This window comes from Cyphomyrmex costatus, unplaced genomic scaffold (genome assembly GCF_001594065.2).
Source record: "Cyphomyrmex costatus isolate MS0001 unplaced genomic scaffold, Ccosl1.0 scaffold72, whole genome shotgun sequence".
NCBI lineage: Eukaryota > Metazoa > Arthropoda > Insecta > Hymenoptera > Formicidae > Cyphomyrmex > Cyphomyrmex costatus.
Genome location: NW_017280289.1, coordinates 143623 through 158089, shown reverse-complemented (window position 1 = coordinate 158089; position 14467 = coordinate 143623). Strand labels below are relative to the sequence as shown.

General features: G+C 36.5%; 1 protein-coding gene across 1 annotated transcript in view; it reads right to left on the bottom strand.

Moving 5' to 3' along the window:
* The window catches only part of mthl1 (adhesion G-protein coupled receptor methuselah-like 1), a 156193-nt gene that overhangs the window by 12799 nt on the left and 128927 nt on the right, over positions 1-14467 (bottom strand). Inside the window, exon 5 of the mRNA XM_018548307.1 lies at positions 9357-9541. Within this exon, the coding sequence (XP_018403809.1) occupies positions 9357-9541 (185 nt within the window). The remainder of the gene's footprint in view (positions 1-9356; positions 9542-14467) is intronic.

Sequence of the window (14467 nt, the reverse complement as noted above, 5' to 3'; positions counted from 1 at the left end):
ACTTTTCACAGATATTAAATTGCGACTGACCCAATAGAGAATTTTCTCGAAAACTTTCTCAAGAGCGACGGAAGTTACGACAAAAACGAATTCGTGACACCTCGAATTGATCGGTCGCGAGAATTTCGATTATTTTTTCGACGTCGGATCTCCGCCCAATAGATTCGCGACGAAAATAAAGCGCTGGAGCAACGACCCGAGAAATTCTTACGAAAGTTGTACCTATGATATATAAAGACCACGAAATCATTAATACCCTACATTTTTTTCAGGTGATCCATTAAAAAATTCAAGCGAAAATATTTGTCATGGAGCTCCTCGAGCATGGAGCGAGATTAAATTTAATGTGATTTAGATGGCGCGCGTAAGCTTCACGTTATTTTATGCCCGATATTTAAGAGGAGGCTTTAACTCTAAAGTTACGAAGCAGTGTTGACTCCATAAAAATAATCTAACCAATCCATTGCACGTGTATTGTACACAAATTTATTTCTCTTCGTTTTAACTCGTTCATTATTATAGTCGGATCAATAGTGAATTAACGAATAATGGGGTATGTTAAGTTAGCACCCCAACTATTGGGGGTGCTAACTTAACATACCCCGAATAATGATGTTTAAAATTAATAATTTTGACAACTAAAAATTAAATTAAAACTTTTGTTCTAGAGAATATAGTTTCCGTGACAACTTTCGATTGAGTTCGATTCGATCACACAAGAAAGTAATATAATAACAATCTATTTAAACATTCATCTATATACTATAATATGTACAAATGATATTTATGTCCGTTATAAAAAATATAAAAGTTTACAACGATTTCTCTAAAAATGACAATCGTAACAATTTATTTTTTTTATTTGGCAAAAATCAAATCATCATACGCGTTGCGTCGAAAAAGTTATTCCATCGCGAATTCGTGTTCCAAAATTGTATACACGACACGCGGTAATGAATAGATGGTGTATACATCAAACAATGTAATGCATATTTTTTTTAATGCATACGGACATATCGAACAAGCGAACCTTAAACGCTTAACGATACAACAACACATACGCAAATATCCCCAATATTTTCTTTATTGATACTTGTTAAAGCATTTTCAGATGAGTGAAAATATACCAACACACGAGCAGCGTCGTGCGACTGTAATAAACACAAACAACGGTCGTACAAACACGATGTATGGCTTATATCGGATATAGCGAAATAAAATAAACGTGAAAATTAGACAGCCAGCGAATTGCGGTGAACGATCGAATACAGATTTGCATTGTTCGGAATATAACCGTTACTCAAGCTCCGTAACTTTTTATCGACGAGCACCGATCGTTCTGTAAGCCAACAGGCATATCGCGTAGAAGTCAGAATGTATTGAAATATCCTGACATTCCATTGGTGTTTGCAATGTACACTTTGCTCTCGATTCAATTACCGTTTTATTTTATTATGGGATTAAAAGGTTTATTTAACTTAATGTTATTAATTTATCGAAAGTACTTCGTAAATTCCGATTAAATATAGAATTTCAGTAAAATATAATAATAACTTTATTAAACTTTTCAAGTAATAAAAACTATTATAAACAAGAGTATAAGTATCATAGAAAGGTGCTCCTCTAAAGATGAGGCAGAAATAATAGTGTTTATAAATTTAGATCTACAATTTGAATATCTAATAATAATACACACTTGTGCACAAGTAATTTATTTTTAGCACAAGATATCGGCTATTAAACTTCAAAAGTTCTTTAAATTAAATAGATTTAAATCTCTCTAATCGAGCAGATCTGCCTCGGTTGTTGCGGATAATCAACCCTTCGGCTAATTGTTACGCAATTCGCGGAGCCTCCGCCGCCAGCTGGAATAATCGCAGTTTTTTACCTCCTGGTGGTCGGAGAACCGGTGCTTTCCGCAAGAGCTCAACGTCAAACTTTAGCAGCTCGTCACGAAACTTTCGGAACATCGTGTAGCGGGTCCTGTTCGGATAACCGAGCTAACTTGCATCCCGATGTCCGTCGGGAAGGCGCGGAATATTAAACGAATGCGGAGAAGTGAACTTGTATTCCAGGCTCCTTCTCGGCCTCTTTCTCATCCAGCTGCTCATCAAGGCAGCATCTCAAAATGCAACGTACGTATAGCCGCGACACCGCGCCAAATTCTCTAACTTTATCGAAACTGGTCCCGTAACGGTATCAGACGACGTCTTGTTACGCGCTGTCTCACACCAGACAGCGAAAAAGTTTTTCCATCAGACATGCTGGACATCGCGCCAACTACGATGAATACTGAGAAAGAATTATATTGAAATGGAGAACGCATTAAGAAGTCGACAGTAGGCTTCCCTATACGAGAAACGTAACGTGCGCGTAGCATATTCACGAAAAGATTCGAATATCAATGCAGCAGAAATGTAAACTCGCGAGATTCTGAAAAGGAAATGTGAAAATTTTGAAAAAGAAATAAACCTATCTTTTTTGTCAAAGCTGATCTTCAGAATGAATTTGTATACATATCTAATTGTGAAATTTTGGTCGGTCTTAAAACGTAATCAAAGTTAAAGTAGTATAAAATCACATGTTAAATTGATAAATAATTTAATAATTGTTTTTATTAATTAACATCTTCGAAAGAAATTAATAACTGGATGTTGATCTAAACATGTTAAGAACTATAAATAGTTTAATTTATTAAGGAAAATATTACCTTAGTTAGAATTTGAACTTCAGCATTTTTATTATACCAAGCAAAAATTATTGAATTGCTTATCAATTTAATACACAATATTACTACTTTAGTTCTGTTCATGATTGTGTTTCAAGACCCGAAAAAGATTTCGACGTGCGGTTTGCAGAATTGGATATGTAATATAAATTCCCTTTGAAATATTTAAGCACTAACTAAGATCCGTTTTGACCGAAAATAGGTTTACTTCTCTTAATTGATTTATTCTAAAATGAATTGTATAATTGTTGCATACTTGTAATAATTAAATTTCTTTTCAGAATACATAGTGGCAAGATCGGTTCAAATGATAATACGTATTGAGGAATATCTTAGGTTTTTTCTCTCGAATCCTTAAAAGTCGATGAAAGATTTATTCCATTGTCGGGCTACATTCGCTCGTCTCGATCGGGCGATTGACGCGTAAAAACTAGCCCAGGCTGTAGCTTCAGCTTGTGCATCTTGCTCAAGACTGTCGAGCGATATAAGAATACGCGAAGATGCACCATAAAAGAGGAGATAAAGGCGTTACGAGCAAAAAAGGGGGATAAACCGCGACGGGACCGGCTTTCGAATCTTGCGGCCGCGAGAAATCGTCGTCTATATTTGCTGGGTCTGGCAGGTTGCCAACAATAACTGTTTCACACGAGTTATATCTCACTCCCATGGCAACCCGTAACAAACATAAATGAATTATGTCCACGCGTGCCGTTCGATACTTTACGAGGAGGCACCTCCGCCACGGTCAAATCCGATTAGCTCGTCGCCGAAAGTGTTAACGTTAAATCAATCGCGAGAAGCGGCGCCGCGCAACTTTACGCTTATTTTTATCGTCTCGGCTAGTTTTTCGTTTTTTTTTTTTTCATCTCGATGTTTTCCGTTTTTGCGCTGTAGCTCCGATTTATGTACGACGGGCTATTAATCTAGTTTCTCGGATCAAAATGGAGTCTGACTGCTTCTATTTAGTTCGCGAACGAAAGATGTCACACATCGGATGATGTCTTCATCGGATACTTTTTTTGGAATGTATAACATGTGATAATTTGGAAGACGTAGTAAACGACTTAACTTCGTTAATACAATAAAATATTACAATAAAATAAATCCAGTGTTTCTGAATTTCCAATTCATTACGTCCCCTTAAACTCGAGTAATAAACGGAATTGCGTGATAAATAAAGAAGGATTTGGAAATGGGGTTTATACGGGGTGCTTTCACGGCTCTTCAGCATCCGATAATTCCCTCTGCATTTCATTACCATTCCGATTATTCTAATCGCTACTATGTACGATCATCCTTCTCCTGCATTCTCGTTCTTCCCACTCAGTAATCGCGTTAAGAAGCATAACAAAACGTGCGTTTAATCGATCCTATGAATATGTTATAAGTACGAAAATGTGATTTGTATGACACACATTCTAAATAATTTTTTAATTTATGAATTGTTGATTACAATATGTATTTTTTAAAATAAAGTATATATATATATATATATAAAGCTATAAAATATTTATAGAAAATAAAATTTAATTTATTTGTTATTCTAAAAACAGTAAAATAGTAAAAAATATATTAGTTTTTAGGAACGCTTTTAGAGTCGTCGATACGTATTATATTTTCTCATATATATTCATGTGTATGTGCAAAAAGCGAGGAGAGTTCCATGAATTTCACATGGTAATTTTGCTTTGGCTGCGACGGGGTTATCAGAATAACTCTGAATTCTCGAGTAACAGGTATACATCAAACTGATAATAGTAATAAAAACGACAATACAACAATATACCTATTCTGTGTTACTTTAATTTTAACAATTTTATTATTATCGCTATATAAATCAGTAATACATAACGCCCAAGCATAAGACTCCCTTTTCTGAAATATAACTCTACTCGCATTTCGCCCCTTTAATCCACTTAAATTACAATCCACAAAGATAGAAATATTATGCACTCAATTAAATTACGCGGTAAATCGTGACCCTTTTCTAATTATAAATATATCTGAATGTTTAATGAATTCAGAGACGAGAGAATAATAACGAAAACTGTTACATATGACAATTAAAATCATTTTATGATGTACACTACTCAAGAGATAATATATATATCTAAGATTCAGTTCACTAATTATAAACTCCTTACAATTTCTTAGTTTTAATAGTTTAATGTAGAGTACCGACGGTGATCTTGATTTTGATTTTCGAGCATTAATATCGCTTTATTAGGATTTACGTCATAGTAGATATATTACAGTGCAATAGATAATAATGTAAAATTAAAGTAAAATATATTGCCAATAATACTAAATCGATAAGATTGTAAAAATACCAAAAATACCTATTAATGCATACTGTCAGTATTACTATTTTAATACTACTGATCTGTATTATTAACCGTGTAGGTTAATAATACAGTTACCATAATATACCTTAATAGTTACCTTAAAAAAAAAAAAACTAATTCGAAACAACTCTTTATGCAACTTTTTTTTAACGTTATCGAGGATACCTAAAGGCGTTATTATCGTCCATTTCGACGACGTTAAATACAAGTCAAGAAACAAGGGATATAAACGCAAAATAGGGGACAGTCTCAGGGCCCATTTAAACGCGCATACACGCATTCCTATTAGTACGGGCCGTATAAACGGACTCCGAGGCAGGGGGAACGAGGGTTTCGGCCGTTTTGCACAACGGGGTTGGACTAGCTGGCGCCAGGTTTATCTCTCTACCCTATCGTTTCAGCCTATACCGTTATAGAGTGCCGTTATAGCGTGGGTGAGGGAGGAAGGTTCACTGCCTGGTTGTGGCACAGGCGGTACCCTCCGTCTCCTGCAGGAGCATTGTGTCAGGGAAAACAACTCACGATGGCTCCAACGTAGTTTCTCACGAGGTACTATTATTTAGAGCGGATAGAGCAGCTCTACCCCTTCAAGTATACCTTTTGTACGCGCTTAGGTATCCTTGGTAGAAAAAAAGTGAGATTGTTCAGTGAAAAAAGATTAAATCTTTTTGGTTCAACCATTCCGATGTTAAACTTTGTCAATGGGGAAATACCCTCTTCTCTCTTTCTCTTATTTTAACAGCATCATCATTTTGAGACATCGTCAGCTTTGAAAGATTATTGAAGTAAAATCGAATATTTGAAAGAGAAGAGAAAAAGGTAAAAAGAAAAAAAAGGGACCACATTGTCAATACGAGTATTGATAAATTACGGTTGATTCGTACAAATATTCGTTTCTGTTTTCTGAAATTTTCGAATCAAAACCATGGAAACGAAAAAAATATTATATGTAATGATAAATGATACGTAGATATTAATTTCAATTTAAATTTAACCGCGATTTATTTTTTCCGGATAATAATAAACATTTTAAAATTTCCGAATAGTTGTGTACGGATATATATGTATATAGTCTTATAATTATAATTCGTATTAGACCGATGAGAATAAATCAATTAAGAGAAAAAATATATTTTCGATCAAAGCGGATTAATGTTTAAATATTTCGGAGTGAATTTAAACACATATATTTAATTCTACAAACTGCACGTCAAAATCTTTCACGGTTTTGAAGCGTAAATATGAACAGAACTTGTAATATCATATATTAAATTGACAAGCGACCTAATAAATTTTTGATATATTAGTTCGTTAACTTAATATATGATATTACTATTGCAGTTTCATTCATGATTGCATTTCAAAATCGAAAAGAATTTTGGCGCGCCACTTGTAGAATTGTATATGTATATAAATTCTGAAATATTTCATCAAGTATAATTGTAAGATCCACTCTTTAACCGAAAATTATTTATTTCTCTTAATTGACATAATCTTACGATGTTTTATTGTCGCTTTATTGCAACGTTATAAGCAATTTCGCAGAGTTTACCAAATCGTCAAAATGCCAGTGCATCGCACGTGTATATGCACGCAATCAGGAGGCGCCGGTAATTATTATCCCTGTCTGCTCTTTGATATTCTTTTTTTTTTCCAAAAGAGAAAAATCAATCCTATCCACACGCACGCGGGCAGTCGTGGTCGCGGAATGTGGCGTGGTGGTTCGGTTGTTTGTAATTGCAATCTCTGGTTGCGACAGGGGTGGATCCGCGGATTCGGCATGTAAAAAGTGAGCGTTAATCAGCGGAATGCGAGCGGTGCGGATCGCGGCCTGACGTAATTAATACACCGGCGAGCGGCGTATTTGCAGCGCGCATCTATAGACGAACTTTAGGACGCGGAGGAGCGTTAGTTACGCGCTGGGATTGCAGGATGCGGATTACGTAGGGAAACGGGTCGTTAAATGGCCGGGCACAACAATTCGTAGTCTGACGCAACGAATAGAGGATGCCTCCCTTGTCGCCGTTACGACGTTGAACCTTATTATCTCTGTTCGACCCGCGAGAGATTCACAGGGAGATTCGCTAGGCAGGCCGTGTCTGTCGGTTATTACTAGGGATCCGGAGTATTAAAGGCGCTTCGGGGCGACGTATCGATCTTCGGTCGCCCTTTACGTTATACTTAAATACAATATTTCGACCGACGCGTAATCCGCTTACAAAAGTATCCGCGCTCGTTAATGCGCAGAAGCCGACACAACAACCGCCGCGCCGTCCTGTTCCTTATTGTAATCGATTATTTCTACGCACGGATGATTATATACCCGTCCAGAGGGAGAAATCGTATGAGAATGTACACAGTTTGTATGTAACATTTCAGAGAGCGTGTAATCCTCTTGCGCGAGTCGAGTGGCAGTCACTCAACTGTACTAATGATGTATTAATACATATTATATTTATGGTATATATAAATGTTTCGTGTCTGTACAATGCATGCAAAATATCGTTTCCTTTACATTTTGTATATGAAATACAAACGCCATGTATTCAAATAACTTTTTTGAGCCGCGGATTTCTCTGTCAATCCAAACCTGGTTTGTTCACTGCAAAAAACAGAAATACCAATTTTCCAATACTTTCAATAGTTATTTATCCGCGGAGAATATATAATCGGAAATAAAAACAAAGATTTTAAAACAGCAAGAATTCACAATAAGAAAAAAATAAAAGCTTTAAGGATAATCACTCTGATTTATGTGTGCGTAGCAACGATTACATTTGCGACATCATTTTATTTTTTGACATTGGTCGCATTGGTGTCGGATGATGGTACTTCATTAGCAATTAATTCGACACGACCGATCGATTAACAAAACCAATTTAATCGGCACTCCGAGAGCGCGGATGACCAGTTCTATTAATTGGCAGAATAATCGGATCACAAGGGATTGTCGGATAACGGTCTGCTCGCAACGTATTACTTTCGATAATAAGCCCCATTATTATCTGTCAAATCGATATCTTATTGCTAAAATGACTTTAGTTTCAAGCACGTATATATTTTAATTTTTAGATTAGAATTTATAAAATCGTTAGAAAAGAGAGAGAGAGAGAGAGAGAAAGATGATATATCTATATTTTAACAAAAAAAGGATTTGTCTTATTAATTTTTGACTCTACATATGTTTTATTAAAATACATTAAATGAATAACTCGATTGATGCATGTTATATCCGAGAAGATAAATTAAAACGAATGAAATAAAATAAGCAGTAGATAATATTAATATCCGTAATATTAAAAATAGCCGTTCTTATAATAAATCGGCTGATAAGCGATCTCATACACCCTCCTGGGTGATTAATATCGAGTTTAATTGCAGCAAGGAAATTAATTAATTCACAAGGATGAGGCACATTCTACGCGTTGATATTAATCGCCAAGCAAATGATCGATTATTCGGCTCGCGAGTGGTTGGAATTATTTATTGGTAACGAGGATAGTAAAGGTTTCCCCGTGGCGTCGAGCTAGCCTGAAGGGAAATAAATGTATCACAATTATTAATTACTGCAGACGTGGTTGTAAATAATTCCCATTAGATCAGTCGATTGTTTTGAATTGCAAGAATAGCGCATTTCAATGTCTACAATAATGCATTATTGCAGACACGGTATCATCGAAAGGGAATCTAGATTATAGCTACATACGTTGCCAAGTTTAATTAGAGCAATGATCTAACTCGAACTATACATATATATCATCCGACAAGTAATTCGTCCCCAATTGCATCATTACGCTAGCCGTGTAACAAACACATATAGCTATATTTAATTGAGATGCGCGCTAGTTTATATATGGTACATATCGACCGTCTGTTTCATATCACGTTGCTAACGACGAAACTCCAGTCGCGAAATATGAACCCCTTGACAGGGAAAACTAATATCCTTTGTTAGAAATAAATCTACTCGCTTTACACTGACCTGACTAAAAGTTTTCTTCTCACCTAGTAGTTTCACATTGAAATCTATATTAAACCTTACGATCACTCGCTATTTAAAACATCAATTTATTAATGTGCTTCAGGATTCTCGATATTTTTTATTAAGCTAAAAAGCTGCCCTTAGTAGTTCCTTAATATTTTAGAGGATGCAAATCTGACGGGATCTGATAATATGGCGAGGCGAGCTGGAAGGGCAACGGATGGATGGGGTAAGTTCACGCGTCTTTAAGATAGTTCACGCAGAAATGACGAGGGGCTCAACGGACGAGGTAAGAACTTACCGTAGAACCAACACTGCTTCTCGCCGAAGCGGGGTCTCAGAAATGTGTACTGTGGTTGAGGTGGTAGATGGTCCAGAAGCGCAGCCAAACCGGCGACAAGGAAGGGCCCACCCCAGGCATAGCAGGCGTAGACTCTGAGCCTAAGGGTCTCTTGACCTTTTTCCAAGCTCACTGGACGCAAATCCCTGAAAGCAACAAAAAGCGAGGGCTCAGTCAGCGAAGAGCATGGCGATTGCGAAAAGAATACGCGTGGCATTGTGATAAATGCAGGGAAATAAAATATCGAGGCGGGGCCACGAGTATCCGCTCTTTTCTCTATTCCACGTGTCCTCTCGACTATAGCGAATGAATGGAGAACGAAAAAGCCATTCAGGAACGCGTCTGTTTTTTTCTCTTCTGGCCATGACAAAGAAGTAATTATAGCCTCGGGAATAATTATTTCTATCGTAAGGAAGTAGCGGATACAGCGACGTAATAACACAATAGAAATATTTACTATAGATTATCGTTGCTATTAATCGATCTTCTATAGTTATTAAAACGAAACTGCGTGAGAATTTGGCACGTTTGCTCGTAATGTATTAAATCGTAAAGCTTTGTCATTGTCCGGCTAGTTTAATATCGCCGTAATGACACTCGTGGCAGGGAGATGAACGCTAGGGCTTAATACATACGTGAGGGGTTGTTACTCGTAAATCGCACCCTAACGCAAATGTCGATTATCGCAACGAGAAGTTGCAAACAATAGCGAAAAAGTCAAAGGAGAAGACAGTTTAAAATATTATAATAAATTATTTCTGTTAGATTTGATAAATAAAAAACTAGCGATTCAACTGCAAGTAAATTTTTAATAAACTTTTTATCCGTCTCAGAAAATTGAAATCATACTGCAATATATGATATAAAACAATTACACTTATCAATATAAATGACACATTACGTTCCTAATTAAATTGTTCATAACTTCCTCATAAAATTGTAATTCAGAGATTTTTATTAGAAATATACATGTATATGCATTGAAAAACAAGTAAACATGTATCGTATCTTGAACACAATATACATATTAAGTACAAAGATTTAGAAAATATAACATATATCCCGCAATTTTTTCATTCTTCCGGAAGTACTTTTCTGTAGCAAACTCATTTTATAATGTACTCTCCCTTGTTAGCGTAATTCTTTTAATGTAGGTAATTTTATATAATTCGCGTGATTCATGTAGAGAATAAAAATATACTGACATCAGTAAAAGCTTTCTAACTAAGTGACATGAGTTGGTGCAGACAGACATTTTCATTTAAATATTCTCTTTGTATATCCGCTCTCTGAATCAACCCATTATATAAATTTTTACTGAAGTTAATCCGTATATACATTCATTAAAATATGTACGGAGGGGGAGCAGAGAGAAAGAAAAGGGAAAGGGGATGCTGTTGCAATGAGCGTGAAAGTAAAAATTTAAACAATTTTTGAAAACTCTCGGTCACATTTTTGCACGTCAGATAATTCCGTAGTTCACAAATAATGAAGTACCTGTGCACTAATCAACGTTACATATTATTAGATTTTATATTTATTTACATTTATCAAATGTGCATTGTTGTTAGCGTACGGCATTAAATAATAGAGTTTGTAATTACATGAAAAGATATGATAATAATCTCAAATAACATTATAAATATTAATAAAGGTCCGAATGCGTAATTTATAATTATAGTCGTGCGCGCAGTATACATTTTTTTTTTCCCAGAAAGTACAAATTATATATTAAAAATTTACATGTATCTCTCGAGTACCATACATGTTTTATATTCTCAATCTATAAATTCTTCGATAAGTTCAAATTGATCTCTTCTCTCGAACTAAAAAAAATAATCTTACAGAGATTAATTCCACAGAAGCTTAACTTGAGACGCAATTTCGAAGCTATTTAATATTGAAAGGTAAACAGTGAAAAGACGTAGCATCCATTTAAGTTTTTGTTGAGAAAAATCTACCGAGATATGCAGCCATGAGATGAAAGCGGCGTGCGACGACAGTTCTCCCGCGGATACTTCCCTTGATTAAGTTACACAAAGCACCTGTCAGGCAACTATCTCGGAAGTTCGCTTCACTTGACGTTCTTCTCCAGGACGCGTTCCGACACGGTGGAGATGTCCGAGATGCACGAGAGATTTAGCGAGATCATTCCGCTGAGAACGAGAGAGGAATGGCGGATAGATGGGCGCGCGAGTGGATATCTCGAGAGATACTAATTTCGTGGTGCCTACGCCTCATTTCCGGTGTCGCTAATTAGGCGTCACCACCACCGGCATGCGACGCGCTGGTCGTGTACCTCCCCGGCGGTCTCTTTCGTTTCATCTTTCTCTCTTTCATCCTCTTCCTTATCTATCTCGAGCGCGCAAAATAAGAGAGCAACTGAGAGAATCGGAGAGACGGAAAGGAGACGGTAAAACATTCGCGCGCGAGCGACCGCGACGTCTCGCTTCGACGTCGGCACGGCGGCGGCGCGGCGCCACGATAATTCTTCACCCTGACCCCGCTTCCTGGTGGAGATCGAGCCAGAAAGACATTCTACCTCCGGCACGGGATCCGACGTTAAATGTCGTTGCAAGTCGGGAAAATCAGCGGACACCTGCCATTCGCGACACGCGTGAATGCACTCTCGTGCACGTGGCAATGTTTCATCGCTAAATCGAGCATGGGCGAATCTCTTATCGCGAAGACACCAGGGTTCTTACAAATTCCACATCCTGAAATTGCATTTTCCTCCGATTTCTAGACATTTCATAGTTTTCTCTAATGTTTTAATAATGTTTTGAATTTTTTTTTATTTTTATCCTGATTTGAAAACCCTCAGATATTTTATTGAGAGAGCAATTAACGTAGCAATGTAAAGCACTGTTAACATTACCGACATCGTTTCCATTTAATCGTTAAGTTGGTATTTCAAAATTGCGTAGGTATGATGTACACATATTAATTTTTTTTATAGAGCCAAAAATTTTAATTTTCCAGAAAATTGTGCGAAATTTTCCCTGGTTTTCCCGTGATTTCTAGTTGTATGGTAACCCTATTATGAACGCAATTACGCAAAAAACAGTGGCACGACATTTCTCGCGATAAAGGGACGATTCGTCTATATATGCATTTTTTTTTCACAATTTTTATGAGCACGAAGATCGGTCTCATGCTCAAAGATACGCGCTATATATTTGCAATCTAACGTACCCTTTCACAAAAGAGAAAAGCCTCATTTAAACGGAAAACGCTGTACTTTCAGAGATGTGCATTGCGTAATGGTGTCTCGTGCTTGACTGGCGAAAGAGTTGCATGCATAGAGGTTGCAAAGCCGAGATAACGAAGTCGGTTATTAAATAGACGTCAGGTGGCTATTGTTAATCTTTTGATCCTTCGTAACAGCTATTGTGGACTCCACACGAGGATCTTGTTATGAGTTTTTTTTTCCTTCCTTTGGATATTACGTCCTCCTCGTATTGCGGAAGCAGACGACAGCCGAAATATAATAACATTTCCTCTTGCAGGTTATTATATATCGCGCATTGCGGCCACGTATTCAAGATTTATTTTAAAATGACGCTCAGAAGAGAGTTTCACGATATCTAAGAAATAGTAACTCGAAGACATATACGACTTTAATAGCGTAGCCACATAAATCTCGAGCACGCAGTCGTAAATCTAACGTCTCTACAATGTGAATTTCTTCTTTTCTCTGCTCTAAACGCCTAGAGTTTATAGCGCTTTGGTCTGTTTTTGATTCTCAAACAGCTCGGTAGACAAATCACCGCGGAAAATGATATTAAAAGCGTGTGGAATCGAAATATTTATTAAATACATAAATAAGACAGTTTGCCGACAAGTAGATGACTTCGTTAGAATCTTCGCCGCCCGGCTCATGTGTTCGAAGCTCATATTTTCCACTCCCCCGCCGCTATCTTTCCAAGACTTTAAACGGCGCGGATGTAATGTCGGCGCGCTGTCTCGTTGGCTGTAGAAGGTAAGAGCTCGGTATTTATTTCTCCGATATGGTAATTATACGGACGGCAATTAGCGGCAGTGTCGGCCGTTAGAGTGCGACTCGGCGGAGAGCACCGTCTCATGGAGAATAACGTATATAACGAGGAGAGCTCGTTATGTGGAAACGAGATGGACACAAAGATATTATTTATTACGCCGACGTTCTTCACATTAGGAAGCAGCATCGCGGTTTGAGCACTAAGCGCGCATTTTATTAGGGAGAATGTTTGTTAAAGTGTGAATTATATGTACAAAACAGCTTACGCTGACAAGGTGGCATTTAATTGTCACGGAATTTCTGTGGACGAACGTTTCTCCTTCGTTGTTACGTAAAATTGCAGGCGTATTACAATATTTCAAGTACGTAAAATTTATATCGTAACGTAATATAAATGATTCAGGCAACAACTTCAGGCTTTTAAACAAATTTGAAAATGCAAAGTATGAAAAAATTCGGTCTAAATCGAGCAGTAATAAGATGTTTTTATAAAATAAATTTCGAGTTTACGATGTTAGTACAGCATAAAAATAAAAATATATAAAGAATATAATGTAAAAAATAATATAATGATATCGGAACTCGCAAGTCCTTTTTCAGCGATTCTTGAAATTATTACAAAGTCATAGAGACGAATAATCTTACAGTCTAAGGCTACATAGTGTGGTACAATTGTTTCGAAGAATTGATTCTCATGTTTTTAGGTGAATTGTGTAATAAAATGTGTGAAAACAGGAGCATCTTTACATATTCGTCTGATACTGTTGAGCGCAAGTGTTACAAACACTTAAATTTGAAAAATTCTTGTTGCACTGATGTGAGAAAACAAATTCTACACGTAAATTTTAATATTTATTTAAATAGTGCACCAATCACTTACTTACAATAAATATTTATTCAATAAAAAGAAATGATAGTTAAATCAAATTTTATATTTAGTAAGTATTCAGTCGGTACTACTCAAACAAATGATTCACTAAAGTTCAGTCTATTTTTTTTCAGTGTAACAACTCTTTGGGAAAATCTTTAGATAAATCTAAAAATATTTCGAGGTTTATCTGCGTATACAAGC